At 44.8% G+C, this 20,236-nt stretch overlaps 1 protein-coding gene across 1 annotated transcript; it reads right to left on the bottom strand.

Annotated features, from left to right (window-relative positions):
* Positions 1-1,796: 1,796 nt before the first annotated feature.
* Positions 1,797-20,139, bottom strand: taf4a (TAF4A RNA polymerase II, TATA box binding protein (TBP)-associated factor). The gene is made up of 15 exons (XM_034082967.2): positions 18,356-20,139; positions 17,709-17,842; positions 16,615-16,734; positions 15,893-15,982; positions 15,620-15,742; positions 14,635-14,724; positions 14,306-14,518; positions 14,031-14,163; positions 12,743-12,845; positions 12,168-12,337; positions 11,954-12,084; positions 11,375-11,500; positions 5,742-5,798; positions 5,533-5,655; positions 1,797-2,952 (listed from the first exon to the last, which is right to left on the bottom strand). The coding sequence occupies exons 1-15, from the start codon at positions 19,080-19,082 to the stop codon at positions 2,794-2,796; spliced, it is 2,499 nt and encodes an 832-aa protein (XP_033938858.1). The 5' UTR covers positions 19,083-20,139; the 3' UTR covers positions 1,797-2,793.
* Positions 20,140-20,236: the final 97 nt, after the last annotated feature.

Below are 20,236 nucleotides of genomic sequence, written 5' to 3' on the forward strand. Positions count from 1 at the left end.
TCTCCCGACGAATAGTCAAATGCATCGTTCAAAACGTCGATCTCATTGCAAAATTCCTCCATCGCTGCCATATCTGCTACGTTGTGTATGGATACCCGGAGCGAAGACCCATCCAGTGACGTCACCATGTGGGACTCCCCTAATGGCGGCGGCCTGGTCCCGGAATTCCCCACCCGGCCGGCGGATAATTAATTTTCTTTTGGCGAGTAATATCAGATACAATAAATATTACGATCAATATCCATTGTAAAATGAATAAACTACCGGAATATTATAACTGTAATTGGTGTTTCCTTTCCCCTTTAAGCTAATAGCCTATAGCCTACAGTTATGGATATTAGAAAGTTATTGTCATCGAAGCAGGCACCACAAGCTGCAGCAGCAGCAGCAGCAGCAGCAGCTGACAACAATGTCATCACCAGCAGTGAAGAAATGGATGATGTTTCATGTTTGTTAATCTAATGGTGATATCTGCGCTCTGGCTGACTGAGTAAGAAGTGAAAAAGAGTGATGTAACGTTAATGTTATAGCTAGTAAACATGGAGTAACCACACTAAGTATGCCCTTATATGTTAGTATGTATACAGAACATGACTAAAAATTATCCTAAAATGTAACGTTAACCCTTCATACCTCAGTCTACTTTTAATTTAAATGTACAGTTTTACTTTAATTCAGAAACGTGACTCTTACACTCTTTACGTCACAAACAAAGATGGTGGATGAGAATAGATCTATAAAACGATAAGCAATGCGCCAGAATCAAGGTGAGACTATCCGCATCCTTTAAAACTCTACGCACATTCGTTTCACCTTAATAAGTAAACGACTATTTGAGTGAGTTAAGGCATTAGTTTGCTTCATTAAAGGGTGTTAATGAGTGTTCTCCAGTGCCTTTTGTCCGCTTTAAGGTGTTATTAAGGTAGGGTTAATGTTGCTCTCAAAGTGCACCAGATTGATGCTTTCAACTTCAATATTTAAAAAAAAATCTTCCCGGGGGAGCAAACCCCCGGACCCCCCGAGAGGAGGCGACGACCCCCCAAAGGATGTTCGGTCCACCGCCCACTTATAAAAAATAGCACTGTACCCCTGCCCCCCCACCGACTCCTGGGCTAAGCCCCGGATCTCCTACAATCCTAAATCCGCCACTGTGCAACAAGGTAATATTCACCATAAAGAACAAGCTGCTGTTCAGTACACATCATCTAGTAATGGGGGTGAATTGCCATCTAGTGGCTCCCAGATGCACGTTCATTACAGAAAATGAAATTGTGGCTCATCACAACCCCTCTAAATATTCACTTATTGTTGCTCTTTGGTTAATGCCGATATCAAAGCTGCTCCCTATCATCAGGCAGCCGTCCCGCAGGCGGTTGGGCCTGATTGTTTCCAGCCCGTGGTCGTGGTGCCTGTTAGCAGCTGATGTTGCAGCTGTTGCTAATGCAGCGTGTGTTGGGCTGATAATGGAGACGGGCTGAAACAAGACAGCCCAGAGAGGAAGAGCACAGACTGGTAGCAGACTGTGTGTGAGTGTGTTATTCCAGTTTCAGTGTTAGCAGTGTGGGAGTTGTGGTTAATAGATGCCTGTAAACACAGTGTGTACTACATGTGGTGTTACAGATGTTAGAGGATTAGGAATAATTATCTGTGAACAGGTAGAGAGAGAAGGACTTAAAGGTGTTATTCATGTGCAAAGCCTCAGTGTCTCACGCAGCACACACACTGTTATATTAATGCAATGCTGCCCCCTGGTGGCCTACAACAAACAAACCTCAACCAGTTATTGTAAAATCATTATTTATTCAAACATTTTAATAGAGAAAATGTGTTTTTCTTTATTCTGGGTGGTTAAATTCTCAACTCTATACAAAACCATGTGTAAAACTGTAGGTGTAACATTTACAAATATACAGAAGGAAACTGCACCTTGCTGAGTCGGAGGACACCGTCAGTCAATATTGAAAGTACAAATGTGTGTTGGTGGGCAGCTACAAAAATAGAGATCGCTTTCAGGTAGATGCAAGTTTGGTATATAATAAGGGTTTAAAAGCCATCTATTTAGAAATCAAAGGATTTTAAATGAACGATTTAAAACATGAAAATATGAAGAATAAACCTCTTCTTCACGCACTAAAATCTATTCACCAAACTACAATGTCTACGTTGATTTGAAACATATCCTAAGCACATTGCATTTAAACTACATGAAACGACTGAAGCTTCACATGAAATCAAAATAAATAACTAAACATTGATTTAAGCTTGAGTTTAGTAAATAAATATGCTGACAATAAAATCAAGTAGCCTACTGGAGATGACTACTGCTTCGTGAGTGACAGCAGGGTTAATTGCTTTGCGATGGCTATATGGCTTATTCATAGTTAGGAAGGCAACTCAGTAGGTTACACAGTTCGGAGTTCAAACTAATTCAGTTAAAAAGAAAACATCTACAATCAATATTCAATAAAAATGTGTTGTCTATTAAAAACAAATGTGTCGATGTCCATTGCTAATCATCTGATTATAAACGTTACTGTCCTGTGCATAACTGAAAAGTGTTCATTCATAAACCCTCTCGTAACACACATCCATCTTTGCACTTTCTTGAACAGTAATTAGCATTTGTCCATTTCTCTGATCATTATTTGAGGAGAGGGGCCATCCAACGTGGCTGCTTCTGTCCATCAGATGATCAGGTTTATCTGGAGAACCTCTGCCCTCCTCCTTTAAAAAGAGTCTCTCTGCGTGGAGGGAGCGGTTGATCTCTCCCCCCTCTCCCCCCTGACACCCAGTCTATTTGAGAAAGCCCTTGTAGAGGAAATGGGAGTGACTGGAAAATCTCTCGTTCTCCAAACAGAACAGCAGGTCCCTGAGATTGACGCGTGTGATTCGCTGCCGCGTCGGCCTGGAGCCCGAAGCCCCGCCGGAGAGGGAGGGACCTGACCCGGACCCCTGGGGAGGAGAGAGAGAGGGGGGAGGTTCAGGTTTAGGGTGGGGGGTCAGTAATGTTTGTCTTTTTTCACAGCCCGATGAGTTGCCACAAACATTTTTATCTCACGAGTTTGACCATGCATGCCCTGCACCTTCAGACTTCTTTTACACTTTTAAAAGTTATAGAAACACAATATTTTGTATGAAATATGTTGAGCCACAAGGAGCAGCATGGTGTCCGAGTTTAAGGCACCATCATGTCTTCCCTCCTGTTGTACACTTAGGCCAAGGAAGTGCAGTCTGTTATCACTATTTATTAGAACCCCAGGTGGTAGCCCTACTTCTGCAGGTGTCAAGGCAGTATGTAGAAAGCTTTAGAAGGAACTCAACTAAATAGAAGCGTACCATTTGATTAATAAAATATCAACTTCATACTGCAATCGAGTGCAATAAAACTAGCAGAGAGGTTTGGCTGAAACTACAGGGAACAATTGTTGAAATAGAGAGCCATTTGGTATGAATGGGAGTGTGTGTGTGTGTGTGTGTGTGTGTATCTGTCTGTCGATATGTGTCTACGAACTATTCAGATTCAAACGTGTGTGTGTGTGTGTGTGTATATCTGTCTGTCGATATGTGTCTACAAACTATTCAGATTCAAACTAGTGTGTGTGTGTGTGTGTGTGTGTGTGTATCTGTCTGTCGATATGTGTCTACGAACTATTCAGATTCAAACTAGTGTGTGTGGTGTGTGTGTGTGTGTCTGTCTGTCTGTCTGTCGATATGTGTCTACAAACTATTCAGATTCAAACTAGTGTGTGTGGTGTGTGTGTGTGCGTGTGTGTGTCTGTCTGTCTGTCGATATGTGTCTACAAACTATTCAGATTCAAACTAGTGTGTGTGTGTGTGTGTGTGTGTGTATATATCTGTCTGTCGATATGTGTCTACAAACTATTCAGATTCAAACTAGTGTGTGTGTGTGTGTGTGTGTGTGTGTGTGTGTGTGGTCTGTTAGGGAAACGTTGGATGAAGTCATAGTGTCTAATCTCTCCCCTGATGCATGCAGTGAGTCCCTATAAAGCCTCTAAATGCCTCTTTGCAGCCTCTTTGCCGGTTAGTCAGAAAGCGCTGCCGTCATGGCCTCTGTTGCTTACACACAAATACCATCGTGTTTTGTTCAAGTGTTATTCCCTGTTGTTAGGAACAACCATTCAATGCTACAGCAAATTGGACAGAACACAAAACTCTGCGACATCTGTTTTTCCAATAAATATTATAAAAAAGGAACAAACACAAACTCTAAATGACTGCAACCTTTATAATGCCGGGCTATTTTCCGTCAGCAAACGGTTATACACTCTTACACAGAACAGGCTCTGCTGCTGCTGCTGCTCCCCAGTGACTCAAAACAACAGTAAACTATTGAATGTGGAGAGAACCCCCCCCCCACTAATCAGAGCATAACCCAAAGCACGGAGTATATAGCGTATATATATAAAAAACAACTATCCCCATGGCTATTCAAATCTAGCACAGACGGAGGGCTGAGGTCAGAGGAGAAATCAATTAACTGAATCAATGCCAGTGATGAGCAGAGGCTCCGAGCGGCAGCTGTTCTCCGAGAGGTAAGGTGTGTGACGTTAGGAGGACCGTGCTAAATGAGTGTGGCTGGTGTGATAAGGAGAGTCGACTGACATGCTCTGCCAGAAGCAACAAGTGGCTTCATTATTTTATTTCCCAGATATGCGAGGTGCGCGGTGACAGGTCTCAGTCAGCGCCAGCTCGTCTGGCGGAGGAGATAACTGACTGTTAGCGCCAACATTAGCCGTTTCTATAACCAGAGTTTTACATCCACAGAGCTGGTGTCTTCTTTAAAGCTCGACTCATACGTTGCTCTCCAATCAGTCTCCAGGTTATACTAAGTATCATAAAGAGAGGTTCTCTGCAGCGCAGCGTGGATTCTGTTAACAATGAGTGTGAAGAAATACGTTCCCCAAGACTGTGACGACGAGCGGGCGACAGTATCAAACACTAACCGTGACGGTATCAACATGCAATGTCTTTGACGGAAAAAGACTAAAACATAGCTTATAATTTGGGTCAGGATTATTTTATTCATCATATTTTGGTAAATTAGTGAACGTTGACTAACGACTAACTAACGACTAACTAACCACTAACCACTGCGTGCACTATATGACTAACTAGTCAGGAGCAAAGCCAGATTCAAAGTAATTATAAAATAATAACAAATGATCTGAAATAAGTTCGAATAAAATAACAACTTTTTTTTATTCGGCTCGAATAAAGAGACTTAATTAAACTGAACTCAAACATTTGATTCAGCAATAAAGGGTAAGGACTTTGTCCACTAAATCATTTTAATTTGTCATAACTAAAACTATGAAGGATAAAACGACTCAAATGTGAAATATGTTAATAAATCTAAAGAGCAAGAGTAAGATGAATATATGAAATAGCCGATAAAACTGTTGTCGGGTGAGGATGACAACGGTTGTTAAGGAAGATGCCAAAGGTGTAAGGTGACTCCATGACAGGGGCTTTGATCAGCTGTGAGCCCATCTGTACGGCACGTAGCGTTACCTCGGCTGCAGCTGAGGACGACTGAGAGTCCAGGAGCTTCCTCTTCTTCCTCGGTCCGATGGCAGCGAGAGCCGTCAGGTTGGCCTCCCTCTGCCTCACCTGAGCCAGCTCCTGCTGCTGCATCTGGGAAAAACACACGGCAACACGGGTATCAAGCATACCGTGCGGAAACATACAACAGACACTCAATCCTCGTCCTCTCATCCTACCTCTTTCGCCTTCTGTTTCAGAAGCAGCTGCTCGGGGTCCTCTTGCCGAGCTCGAGACTGAAAGGCCAAAGAAAGACAGCATTGATCACTGTTGGGCAGGAGACAGGCCGAATCCCAGGTCAAACGGGGTCAGAGGTCAGGGGGACATTGCAGGTGTTTGCCCATTAGCTAGAACTCAATGAAATACTTTCTAATTTTGCAGAATCTACATCAACGACTTGTGAGTTCAAGTTTCTAGAAAATTCACATATCCATCAATAACTATATTTAAATGTGTAAAATATTATTCATTCCTAATCAGGGTGTATGCAGGAATCCTGAAGTCACATGTAAGACCTTTCAAGACCTTTTTTAAGACCCTTTCCGTACATTTTAAGACCTCATCGCCACTATGAGTTTTAACCGGTTACATTGGCGACACACTTTACCTCACATTGACTACCGTACTTTTCGGACTATAAAGCGCACCTGCATATAAGCCGCAGCAGCTAAATTGTCCGTCTGTCTTGCTCTCGTTCTGTCTCTCGGTTCCACTTTTACTTTGGCGCGCGACCTGTCTCACTCTTTTCCGGCCTCCAGCTTTTCCCGCCAGTTAAAGGTGCCGGGCGCGGACCGGTCATAGAGCCCGTAGAGTTAAAGGTGGTTAATTTTACCTGTACAATCCATAGATTTAGGAGGTTCCCTAGTGGCCGTTAGCTGTATAAAACAAATGGAGGAAAAAGTCGCGGCTTATAGTCCGAAAAATACGGTATATACAGTATTGGTTGTCCTTCCTCCTTATCTTCCAACCATTTGGACGCTAACTTGCATTTCCCCATAACCATAGACATATAAAGAGTAGACGCCGCATTGGCTGCTGGGGCGCAAGAAATACGGCCGCCATCTTGGACCGGTCATCCTACAGACATTCTACCCATAGACAGCAGAGGTTTCAAGATGCCAGAGCACTGTGCAGCATATTGCTGTGCAAATCGGCGGACGATTGCGAACAGGGGTCGGGGGATTACTTTTCACAAGTAAGATTCAACATTATAATTGGTTGTATTTTGTAAATAGAATATTATTGTACTGTATTGATGTCCGCCAGCGAAATCGTAGCCAGCAAACATTATGTTCATGGCCAACTGAGACTTTATAAATCGCTGCTGTAACAAGTGAATGTCCCCGTTGTGGGATGAATACAGTAAAATCTAATCTATCTAGGAAGAAGAAGGAAGAAAATAAGCTTGACCTCCTTCTTAAAATGTTTTTGTGTTGACTCTCAAATCTCCCGTTTTTATTTTGAAGGTTTCCCAAAGACAAAGATATGAGAAAGAAGTGGGAAGTTGCTTTGAGGAGGGAAGGGTTCACTGCAAGCGAGTCATCCGTGATTTGCAGTGAGCATTGTAAGCAGGACGAGTTTGACAGGACAGGACAGATTGTCCGACTCAGAGATGGTGTTATTCCCTCCATCTTCAGCTTCCCGGTTCACCTCCAAACAGTAGGTGTATCATCATACGGTTATTAGCATTCATAAATGTAAATATTCTATTATCAATAACAGGGCAGGGTGACGTGTGTGTGTGTGTGTGTGTGTGTGTGTGTGTGTGTGTGTGTGTGTGTGTGTGTGTGTGTGTGTGTGTGTGTGTGTGTGTGTGTGTGTGTGTGTGTGTGTGTGTGTGTGTGTGTGTGTGTGTGTGTGTGGTATTCTGCTTTTTCATTTTAGCCAGAAAAGGGCAGGACTACGTCTACTTCCAGAAAAGCTGAAGAGAGCCTGTCTGTGGCCCCTCAGGACGACCCAGAAGCTTCAACCTCACACTCACAACCTCAGCCTAATGATGTGAGTATTTCTATTTTCAACATCATATCATAATGGTCCTAGACAAAGTCAAATCTCTCTTGTTTGCTGCCACTCATATTAAACACACTCACAAATAAACACATACACACACAATTGAAGACATGTTGAACATGCATTCCACACACACACACACACACACACACACACACACACACACACACACACACACACACACACACACACACACACACACACACACACACACACACACACACGATGCTGGCAGTGGCTTTGACAGGTGATGACTATAAGAAAGAATGTGGGCCATACTCTAGTTGTGTCAAAGTGTTGTGTGTGAAGTGAAACATCACTCAAACCATGTTCATCCCTCTTTCTACTGGGATCATAGCTATGTCTCGCCTGCTTCTCCTACTGCTCTTAAGGCCAGACTCAATGAAGCTTTAGCAAGAGTGGAGAGTCTCGAGCGAGAGAGGAAGAATGAGACCACAGTGAGGACTCTTTTGGGGGATTTGAGGGAAAAGAACCTCATTAATGAAGAACTCAAAGAGGCTTGATTTCTACTCAGGGAAGATGAAAGTAGCACTTTGAGATTCATGTACATCTTACTCTTACACTCTTTATTAAACTCCTTTGTTATTATATGAAGGGGACTTATTAATTTTTTCTCATACAATTTCAGATCTTCAAATAGACTTGAAGGCAAAGCAGGGCCATGAGTACTCCAAGGACCACAGAGAATGTGCCCTCACACTCCATCTACATGGTCCAAAGGCATACAAATACCTCAGAGAGACTAAAAAAAAAAAGGTAGTCTTAATGTTGTTCAATTTCATTTTTAGAAATTACGGTTGCAAGTACGTTAAATAGCTACTTCTCAATTTTTTTACAGGTGGCTGTGTTCGGTGGATGGCAAGCCTGGCCTGAACAAGATGATGCTGGATATGCTGGAGAGAAGATGCCAGGACGACCAGGCTAAATATGGATGTGTTTCACTCATGTTGGATGACATGGCCATCAGAAAACATGTGCAATATAATCCACATAACCAGTCAATGTCTGGCTTTTGTAGACATGGGTGATGGAAACAATGAGACCGATGCTGCTACTGAGGCTCTTGTGTTCATGGTGGTTGGCCTACACGGACATTGGAAGGCTCCCATTGCATATTACCTGACGAAGTCTTTGTCACCTGAAACACAAAGGGTCCTAATCTAAATCTAAAATCTAATCTAATCTATCTAGGAAGAAAATAAGCTTGACCTCCTTCTTAAAATGTTTTTGTGTTGACTCTCAAATCTCCCGTTTTTATTTTGATGGTTTCCCAAAGACAAAGATATGAGAAAGAGGCTCTCAGTCATGCTTTGGAGGAGCCGCATGCACGGGGCATTCGGGTGTCATGAGCAACTTTGTGTAAATATGGTTTGGGCGGGGTGGTGTCATGTTCTTGTGTTTAACTTGAACATTTACATTTTTTATATAGATGTAGAAGTACATTTTCATTTTTTATGACAGATATTCATTTTTACTGATATCTTCTGTCTATGTATAATGTATTATTGTTTCTTCATTTTTCAACTTATTAAAATAGCTGAGTATAGGCCTACACAATATGCTTCTCTATCATATATAGACCATTAGTGTTTTTTTTTATGTGTGTGTGTGTATATATTATATATCGTGTGTCTTTTGCAAAATACCTATCATACATAACATACAGAATATTCTATTGCTGTTAAGCCTACTATGAATATTAAAATACGCCGAATCATGTGTCCGGTATCATGCCTACATATATGACGTTTGCAGAAAACCCCCCCCCCGTGAAAATCAGTTTTGTATTCAGCGAGTTATGATTGATAAAATGCGCTGACACTTCATTGCGCCTGCCAGACAGATTACACTGAGTGGAGCGGGTGACCGGTCCAAGATGGCGGCCCCACGGCTCGTCAGCGCCAATAGGCAGCAGCGGTCGATGCGGAGTCTACTCTTTATATGTCTATGCCCATAACGACATTGGTTAGCAACCGGCGTAAACGGGCCTTCGCGTGCTATCAAGCAGTGAGCGAGCGATGTCCCGTTCAGATGACGTCAAACCCAACGGGATGCCATCAATAAACTACACAGAATCACACTACACACCTACGCAATGATTACATTCAGGCAGACTCTAGAACACAACCTCTTTGGACAATTCATATACTTATTGAAAACAAGCTACAACATGTAACACCTTGGAAAATGCCCGTTAATACTTTTTAATAGCCTTAATTTTCGCTAAATTGATTGATCCACTTTTAATACTTTTTAAGACCCCGCGGACCCCCTGATAAAGTCACATACCTAGTAGAATTTAATTTGGTGCTGTAAATGCTGAAATCAATCAGGGCCGGCCTTTAGTAAAACTCTAAAGAATATTAATGTTCCTCTGGCGAAGTGAATATCTTTGAGAAACCAACACATCCAATAAACACAGAATACAACAGCATTTAAACTGCAGTCAGTCAGAGTGTGTTCAATGGACCGCCTGCTGCATGGAGAGTCACTGCAACTAAGTGCATTGAGAATTTTGCATTAAATCAAATCTCGAATATTTTATTTATTCAGGTATACATTACAGAAAGGCTTTTATTGGTGAAAACATTAAATCCTCCGTGTTCATTTTCTAAGGGTATTTATGTCCACTCTATTCAGACACCAGGGGGGTATACTGCGAAGCAGGATTTTCGCTTAGCCGGCTAAATTCAGGGCAAACTCCGGCTTTCCGGTCATCCGAAGCTGGTTCTCTTTTTAGCAGGCTAGATCTCCATGGTAATATATGCTAAGCAGCTAACCTGGTCGGGACCAGGTTAGGTTGCAGGCTAAGAGCTCAACTCAGTGAAAGCACCGCCTCCTGACCAATCAGAGCTCAGTGTGCGGAGTTTAAAGCGATCAAGTCATATTACAGGAGAAAGGAAATACAGAAAAACTGCCGTCGCAGGAAAGACGGCCGGCAAATATCACCGACTGTGTGAACGTGAACATGAATAGAATATCACCTCCATCTTCAGAGAAATCTGACTATTATAACATTAGCGTTAAGAAAGCTTACTTACATATCGTCCACAACATAAGTAACCGGATCAGAGTACATTAAGTACAGTCCGCGGCATATCACTTCATAATGTATCATACATCTCCTTATCTGAGTCAGCTGAGCCGTATCTGGCCGTGCAACACTCACAGTACCACATACTGTATGCAGAAGTATTATTTTAAGCAACACATAAGTTGACGAAACACTCGAGACAAATGTAATTGAAGTCAGATCGTGTTTTAGACGGGGCAGTGATATCATAAACCTGTTAATGTACGCATTCAAACACTTTTTCTTTTTCCAGCTGTGTTCACCTTGCAGGTGCAGCTCTGAGGCTTTGATCCTGATCAAGTGTTTAAGTCATGGATGTTTAAAGTTTAACTTCTTCATTTTTGACTAGTATTAAAGTTCACTTTTCATTCAGGAAGTATGACGCTGTGCTGTCAGTGCGCTTCTCCATGTTTGTGATTGGTCGAATGCTCCAGATACCACCCCTTTCATGTGAACGCGCACCTAACTAGATAGGACACGGCTGGCTTGAGCGATCCACTTGATAACCCGCGTCGCAGTACCGTTTAGCGACAGCGCGTATGTTTTGGATTAGGCCAACCGGCTAACTCAAACATATCCAGGTTAGGTTGAACCAGGTTCGTAGTATAGGCGCCAGCTTTCTGAATCCACAGATAAACTAGTTGACACAAAGAGACACCATTACCTTTGACTACCATTGAGTGTAGATGTGTGTCAGTGGAGCTGTACCTTAGCTGCCTTCAGGAGGATCTCCCTCTCCTGCTCCTCCTTCCTCTGTTTCTCCTGCTGGTCCAGCTGCTCAAAGAACTTGAGCTGAGCACGAACATCGCTGCTCTGCTCATAACTGTCGTCCTCCTGCCGACACACGGACAAGTCACAATGTCATACTTCAGCCCAGAAACGCCTTGCCTTGATTGCAGGAGACATTATGGCATATATGTGGACCCCAAAAAGCTATAGGAGGTATCTGTGGTTTGCATGCATGAGCTTTGAATGTCATCGACAGGGTTTGAAATGATGTTTTATAATCAGCTAACACTGTGGCAGGTCAATGTGTCTGCCACGTCTGAAATGTATTGCAAATACAAGCATGGTCCTTCTTTAATAAAGACATCATTTGCAAATATGATGTCTGTCTTGTAACCTTAATCCCTGACTATTCACACCTTCGGTTTATAATAAATGTTACGTGGCCGGGGCAAATGTCATTCCTTGATCCTCGCAGCAGCAATATGTGTTTACTGCGAACCCACGGGGAAAGGTGAATTTAAACGTCTATACGTCTCTTGGATAACGCTGCAAACAAACCTTTATGGAGTAGCTCTTCTGCTGGGCTACTTGGGACACTTTCTCCAGCAGGGTCTGTAGCCGCTGCTGCGTAGCGTGGGAGACGAAGGTCACCACGTCGGCCCCCAGGTCGGTCACACCGTACTTCCTGCCTGGAAAACAAACGGAGACATCCGGGGCTTTAGGGTCTGGGTGGAGAGGAGCTGCGTCGCCACTCGGGTTGTAAGAGCCTCACCGATCTCCATCATCCTCCTCTGCAGGAGGGCGCAGGACAGGAACGCCTCGTCCTTACAGGACCGCGTCACCGCTCCCACTAGACCAGAATTGGTAGCTAGGATGTTAGCGCTTTCCTCCGAGAGGTTCACTCCGGCCATGGAGGCCACATCGTTTATGTCGTCATCATCTCTGTAAAGAAATGAAGGCGTTTCAAGAATCGCAATATGTGTTTCCTACATAACCTGTAACAAGGTATGCTGACACTGAGATTCATAGCTTTCATTTATACCCCTCTAATTCTGTTTGAGCTAGGTGTACTTATATTTTACTCTCTTTACTTTTTAATAACTGTTTTCAAATATAATAGTTTTTCCACTGCACTTTATCTTACTGCCCTAAATGTTTTTTGGTATTTGGTAAAGCACTTTGAATTGCCTTGTGTTCGAAGATGCTATATAAATAAACGTGCCTTGCCTTCGTTGACTTAGTTAAAGAAAGTTCCCCACGGTATTTGAGTGATGCTAATACGAGAACTTGTTTGATTAAACTACATGGACAGTAGGGTTGATTTGAAATCAGCTTCTCTCTTCTTACTTGAACAAGCCCCCCGCCTCTCTCAGCTTGTTCCTCTGAGCGAGGGTCAGCGCTGCAGCAGAGGCTTGCCTCGGAAAAGGTGAACCCTCCGTCTTCACAGGAACTAGAAAAGACACATAATTACAATAAATAGGCCGAGTCACCCAAGGAGCAGCACACGCATGCACAGACACGTGTCATTAGCTTCAGGGCTCTTACACCTTTTCCAAAGTCACATTCAAGCACTTTTCAAGGTGCATTTTCCAGTTTTTCAAGCAGCCGTTGTAAATTACATATTTATATACACATACTCAAATGATTATTTACCTACCTCACATTACAATTCAGATGTTCTTTATGCTATAAACAACCAAATATGTGTTTCGTGATAGCATTCTACACGAGGATGAAAAATTAAAGAAAAGAAAACTAAGTTTAATATTTCAAAATGAGTGATCTGTACGTAGACTGGGCCTCCCACATAACCTGTCTGAGCCGATATAAAACAATCAGCCAAATAACTTTTCAATACATTATTGATTACTATTGTTGAGGTACTTTTATATTGGAAGTGAACATAAGTCAGAGGTACATGGTGTACTTTTCCTCCACTACATGTATTAAATCCCTTTAGTTACTTCACAGATGTGGATGAATGATGTGAAATATAACCAAGTGTTGAATCAGACTTTAGTTCCACCTGGAGTGAATCCACCAGCTACCCTGCAGTCTACAAAGCCATTCAGACTAGCTGCACCTTCACCAGCTCTGGGAACACTTTAAAGATCAATCATTAGCTTTTACCACATCGTGTTATCCTTAGCTTTCCATTAGCTGGCGTTTTTTATATGTGTGTTGGATGTTTTAGGGCCTATGTCCACAAAGCGCATTTATCTGGCAGGAAGTCAAATGTATATGTGTGAGCTTGCCAACGCTTAGTCTGACAGCCATATAGTGGGGGAGGGGGACGATAAAAGTCACACATTTAATGTCAGCCACATCCGGTGTCCAGCCGACAACAAACAGGACTTTTGGTCTTTGTTGTTTGTTTGTGTCTGACAGATTGGGCCATAAACAAAGCTGTTCATGTCATCTCTACGACACCAGCGCTTTTCTGGAAAGTTGAAATACTTGAAGCGTGACAGCGGTCAACAGAAGAAGGCTCAGCGCTGGGAGAAAAGACGCAGGGCGCTAGGCTTTGTCGAGAGGAGGCACGCACTCTGTTCTCATTGGGGTCATTTGAAAAAGAAGCTGGTTCTCTTCGTCCACTGCACATATCATGACTTTGTGTTGCCCTTGAGGTCCTCACCTGGCTGCAGCTGTGCGTGCTGCTGGCCCAGCATGATGCGGCCGGGGGCCTGGTTCCTGTGGGCCACCATGGTGGGCGTCGCTAAGGCTACCTGAGGTCTCAACATTGTTCTCTGCTGCTGAGGATGGATAACCTGCAAGTGTAAAGGTCCACACGCTGGTTATGTCATTATTCGACCATAGTTTCCTGATTACTTAGTGTTGAACATATTTGAGATGCCTCATTTGATATAAACTTTGCAGATTGGAGTCTGACTCATGTATTAGTTAGTTTACCAGTGAGGGGGCAGGTCCTGGTTTGCTGATGCCTGTCTGGAGCTGGGGCCTGCTGACGGGGGTCATGAGGCGGGGAGAAGGGCTGCCCAGGACCACCGAGGTGGGGACGGGGGAGGTGGAGGGGACCATACTACAGGCCGGCACCGGGAGCTGACTCAGCCGGATGAAGGCTGCTGAGTCTGGGGTGAGTTGCCTCAAGGCGGGGAGGCTTCTCTGCAGGAGAAACACAGAGCACACATACAGATGACACGTCTGTTATCTCCTGTGGGCCGAGAACATTACTGGATGGGATGTCAGTGAAGATGGATTCCGAAAAGAAGCTTTCTTACCTTGAGAAAAGGCACAAGGTAGGGTTGGGGGGAGGAGTTGAGCTCTTTGTACAATCTGCTGGTGAATTCCTCAGCCTCCAGTCTGCCCTCCTGGGATGAAACAAAAAGGCAGAAAGAGCCGTGAGTGAGAGCGGTCCATCTGCAGGTACAGGGGACGCTTGTTTTTGACAACACTGTTAAATCACAGCTGGTCTTGTAGCTGGTTGATTGACAATACGGAACTTTCTGCCACTGGGAGGCTTTCTATGAAACAATAAAGAAGACGTTTTGAAGTAGTGTGTGACTTGTTGTCTTCTCCATCGTTGCAGCAGTTTCTCCTGGTAGGGTTCCTTTCATGTTTATTGCACTGTTTTTTAGCGGCAGCAGAATCCTCCTCAGAGGTCTCCTGATCTGCAGTAATTAAACTGGTGAAACAAGTGTTTCTCTGGTTTAGGTTTTCAACATTCAAAGTTTTATTCTCATAACACATATATATAAAACTACGGTGTAATTATGGAAAACTTAAATCGCAGGTTCCTCATCAGTACCATCTAAAAAGACATACAACAATATAAAAGATGTAACATGGAAATGTGGCTTGAAACTCACAGGCTCACAAAATGATAGATTTCTGTCGTAAAAAGGCAGCGCAGCTCAACACAATGTGAAACAATTATATGTATCTACTTGTGTCAATAACCTCAAACGTGAGACACATTATAGCAGTTGACAGGTAGACGTGTGTGTGTGAAAGAGAGAGAGAGAGAGAGAGAGAGAGAGAGAGAGAGAGAGAGAGAGAGAGAGAGAGAGAGAGAGAGAGAGAGAGAGAGAGAGAGAGAGAGAGAGAGAGAGAGAGAGAGAAGGCTAGCATTAGGGCTAAAGTCCTTGGAATAATATTACAAGTTGGATAAGAGGGGTTTTTATTTTCCTTGGAATTAAACTGGTTCCAGGTCGTGTGCGTGCGCGTGTGCGTGTGTGTGTGTGTGTGTGTGTGATGCTCACTCACCAGCAGGTCTTTGACCAGCTCTCTCACATTCGCTGCCGTCTCTGTGGACTGCTTCCCAGTGGAGGCCAGCTTGATCAGTGTGGACAGGAAGTTCTTACATTTCTTCACATTCTCCATCGTCTCCTGCCCAAAAACACAGACGTGATTAACACAATCAGGTCTCCATTGTGATTACAAATGTGATGCTTAGCTGCCTGCTTCACCCGCTGTTATCAATCTGTAATTGTTTAGAGTACACCCTGACATCCAGCTCCCTCCGATCGCTCAACTCACTTTGCTCACTGATATCGGGGCAAGCTGGCTCCCAGCTGACGGGCTGGCGGTCCTGGGGGTCATTCCTGTTACTGTAGCCCCAACTGAACTCTGGGAAAACAGACGTCAACATCGTCACATGTTATTTAGGATGTTCACACATTTCAAAACCCCAGTTTCAATTCATCACAGATGAGTGTGGGCTTTAGAGTTGCTTCAAAGTTGAGCCAGGCATCAAAGGTCGGGTCCTTCAGAGGAAGCAGGTGCCGATTTCCTGCTCAGCATTTCAGTTATTTTTCTCAAGAAAGGACCTCCGTGTGTTGGTTTGAAACATTAGGAACAACTGTCAGCACTCCAGTATTATGATTTTATCATTTTGTGATTGATTTATTTGTTGATTTGCAAATCTACTGACATGTTTCAGTGCGTGTAACAAACTCTTTAGGTCTGAACTCTTTATTAGGTCCAGGAAACCAGGTTCAGGGTCACCGATAGCCCAAGGCAGGAAACCATTCATGCAGAAACTCCTCTTCATTGAGTAAAAATGCACTCATAAGATCCTTCTAGTCTGACATCTACACATAAAATGGTAATATCATTATCTATAATAAAATAATCAAGCAGTAATAAGGAACTAAGTGCCAACATTACGTGTGCAGCTCGTGCAAAGTGATGCACACGTAACCCTGTGCAACACGCCAAATGAAAACAACAACTTATTTGACAGCATCACACGGGGTTACCTGAAGGACAGGGGGTCTGTGAAGAGTGGTGGTCGCAGAGAGGGGTGTTGGGGTCGGACCCCCCTGGCGGATGATGGTGCTGGGAGCCACTTGTCTGCTGATGATGGTGTTTCCAGGAGCCTGAGACGAGGCATAAAGCAGGAAGTGAAACACTCAAACCTGAAAGTTCTAAATACATAAAGCTGTGTATTTTACAAAGCATGATGGAAAGAAAAGAAGAGTGTTTCAGCCTGTACTGCAATGCTTCATGTCTTCTCAATCTTAGGGTCGCATGAGGGAACTTTATCAGGATGTTCTCTACTGGTAGGGCGACATTATCATATTTCATCTATCATGGCCATTAAGCTGGGGTTTTCCCACCATTGTGGCACCAAGTAGGGTGGTCATCCCCCGACAGCCCACCGGTGGTCATCCCCCGACAGCCCACCGGTGGTCATCCCCCGACAGCCCACCAGTGGTCATCCCCCGACAGCCCACCGGTGGTCATCCCCCGACAGCCCACCGGTGGTCATCCCCCCCGACAGCCCACCAGTGGTCATCCCCCCCCGACAGCCCACCGGTGGTCATCCCCCCCGACAGCCCACCAGTGGTCATCCCCCGACAGCCCACCAGTGGTCATCCCCCCCGACAGCCCACCGGTGGTCATCCCCCGACAGCCCACCGGTGGTCATCCCCCGACAGCCCACCAGTGGTCATCCCCCCCGACAGCCCACCAGTGGTCATCCCCCCCGACAGCCCACCGGTGGTCATCCCCCGACAGCCCACCAGTGGTCATCCCCCCCGACAGCCCACCGGTGGTCATCCCCCGACAGCCCACCAGTGGTCATCCCCCCGACAGCCCACCGGTGGTCATCCCCCGACAGCCCACCGGTGGTCATCCCCCCGACAGCCCACCGGTGGTCATCCCCCGACAGCCCACCGGTGGTCATCCCCCCCGACAGCCCACCGGTGGCAGCTCACAAGTTTCCAAATACCAACACATGACCTCTCACATAACTATGTTGTACTTACACTGAAGCTGAACATGTTCTTTGAAGTGCTGGCCTGCACATGAGGCAAGTCATATAATGCTTCCTCTGACTGTGTGACCCTACCTGAACAGGAGGTACACTTGTTGGTGTGGCGGTCCGTGGTGCCATGCCTCCCTGAGCCTGGGCCTGCATCTGGGCGAGAGCCTGCTGAGGAATCATCAGCAGCTGTCCGCTCTCGCTGCGTACGAGCACCATCCCTGAACCATACATCACAACAGAAAGTGTTATTTAAGGGATCTGGTGCAGACACATAACCTACTTTATATAGTAGGATTTCTGTATTGGATGTTGGTTAACCAATATACAATCATTCCATGTCTCATTTTAAGGTAATTAAACAGGCAAATTCATCATAGTGTATTTATATGGCCGAATATCAGGAATGTTACATTTGTCTCCGGGGTCTTTACATTTTATACAGAATATGAACACGACGTCACGGTTAAAGGGGAAACATGAAAGAAACCTCAGGAGAGCAACAGGAGGGATCCCTTTCCAAGGACGGACAGACTTGTAATAGAAGTAGTGTGTAAATGAAAACTATACACCATTTACAACATAGATAGCCCAGATTCTAGAAACAAATCAATATGTCTATGTATTAGAAGATTAAGATGTATCCAGGTGGATGTCCACAATCCTCTGAAATGAAAACAATAGTTTGGAGTAAATAAATGCACATACAGTAAAAAAGTTCTGATTTCACTCACCCGGGGGTAGCTGGATGTTATGAACGCTGGGCTGTCCCGGGGAGGTCTGCTGGAGCCTGGGGGCCAACATCTGAGGCGCGAAGGCTCGGATCAGGCCTGGACCGGGAGCTCCTGTCGTGGGGAACCGGGGAGAGCTGACGACCCCCGGAGTGACAGCCGGCTGTGGGGCTGTCTGTATTATTGTGGTGGGGGGCTCTGCCTTGATTATGTGCGAGCCTGCGCTGGACGCATTGTTCACAAGCGGGCTGTGTGACCCGATGGTGCCTGTGTAACCCAATGCATTGGCCACCACAGCAGCATGGCTCGCATTATTGTTCCCATTCAAAGTTGCTCCCGACCCCGTGGTTTGCATAGGCGGCCTGACGAGTGTCACAGTGGCTCCTGTTGTTGCCGGGCTCAAAGCAGTCTGGGAGTTCATGAGCGGCGTCTGAATGACACTGTTGGACGAGGGGTGCATTGTAGCAGCACCGAGCAGCCCTTTCGAGACCCCCGGTCCACTGTTGAAAGCAGGGACAGATATCGCATTGCTGCTGTTGTTAGTAGTGCCACTTGTCGCTGTCGCCCCCACGCTTCCTGAATTGTGAGAGTCCATAGTGTGGCTCCCATTGAAAGTATGCACTACTTTCCCCTGGTGATTGGGGAGATAAGTTACTCCGTCACTAACAACAAGTGTTTTGCCAGGTTCGTGTCCCGAGCTGGAGTCTGTGCTGTGCGTCGGTGCATCCATAGTTGAACCATGGGGAGCTCGTTATATGATGAGAACCCCCTGCACTTCAACTTGTTTAGAAAGCAGCACGAACACTCTTGAATGTGATGGGGCAAGACTCTTTCACATGTACTGTTTTTATCAGTCAGCTCCTTCGCTTGCTTTTCGTGTTTACTCGGAGAGACAAAGAGGAAAACAACATTAGTAGTTTACAGCGTACCTGCTTTGGCAATCGTCTTGACCAAGTCCCAGCTGGACATTAGCTCGCCATGTTATTACCGGCTGCTTCGTGCCTACCACAGTGGTTGTTGTGACACAAGAACGACAGGTGTGACTCTACAGACTGTTCGGGATGACAAACCACCGCTTTATTCACCTCTGTGTGTGAAAAAGGCTCGTCTAGCATGCCAGACCACACCGCCATCTTCACACTCCTGTGAGCTTGTGAGAAGTGAGGGACTTACCGAGTGACATGCGCCTGCGCACAACGACTAAACGTCTCCGTGCGGGGATTTTCGAGAGCTGTGATTGGCTGTTCGGCATTGTAAAAGGCGGTACCAATGGCTTCAGCTGTCATTCCAGGGGATGCATGAGACGGAACAACATCGTACCGGAGACGAAAATGTTTTCATCAAATGTTACATTGCCGCCAGCGTCTTTCTGCCTTCACGATAGCTATTCTGTTTCAGAATTGCACCGTGTGACTATTGGGAGAAGGATATCGGGGTTTACGACAAGCCAAAACACCTAATTTTAGAGTTTACTCACTCTTGATGCGCTGAGCAAGATGGCTGCAGTGTTTTGGCCAACAAGTGAAGTAGCTGTTGTAAAGAGGCGTTTGAGGGCGCCCCACCCTCCTCCAAGAGAGGAAATAGCCTATTGTACAGTGCTGTCAGCAGTCATGGGACTTGCGCTGACGTATAGATAAATGCAATGCAAATAAAGTGTGTTTTTCTTTCTTTCATTTACGCGTTAAAATGTGAATCACAATGTAATTTATAAAATATGTTAGACATGTGGCAGTTCTAAATGACAACCTTACTATAACATCCTTTTATAGCTGTGAGGAATTTTGCATGGCAAATAAACTGTTGAATTGTTGGCTACTTTTTCAGGAAATAATGCAAATCCCAAAGGGCAATGCAATTTGATAACCTATATGACAAATACTATGG

Source organism: Pseudochaenichthys georgianus, chromosome 5 (assembly GCF_902827115.2).
Source record: "Pseudochaenichthys georgianus chromosome 5, fPseGeo1.2, whole genome shotgun sequence".
In the NCBI taxonomy this organism is placed as follows: domain Eukaryota; kingdom Metazoa; phylum Chordata; class Actinopteri; order Perciformes; family Channichthyidae; genus Pseudochaenichthys; species Pseudochaenichthys georgianus.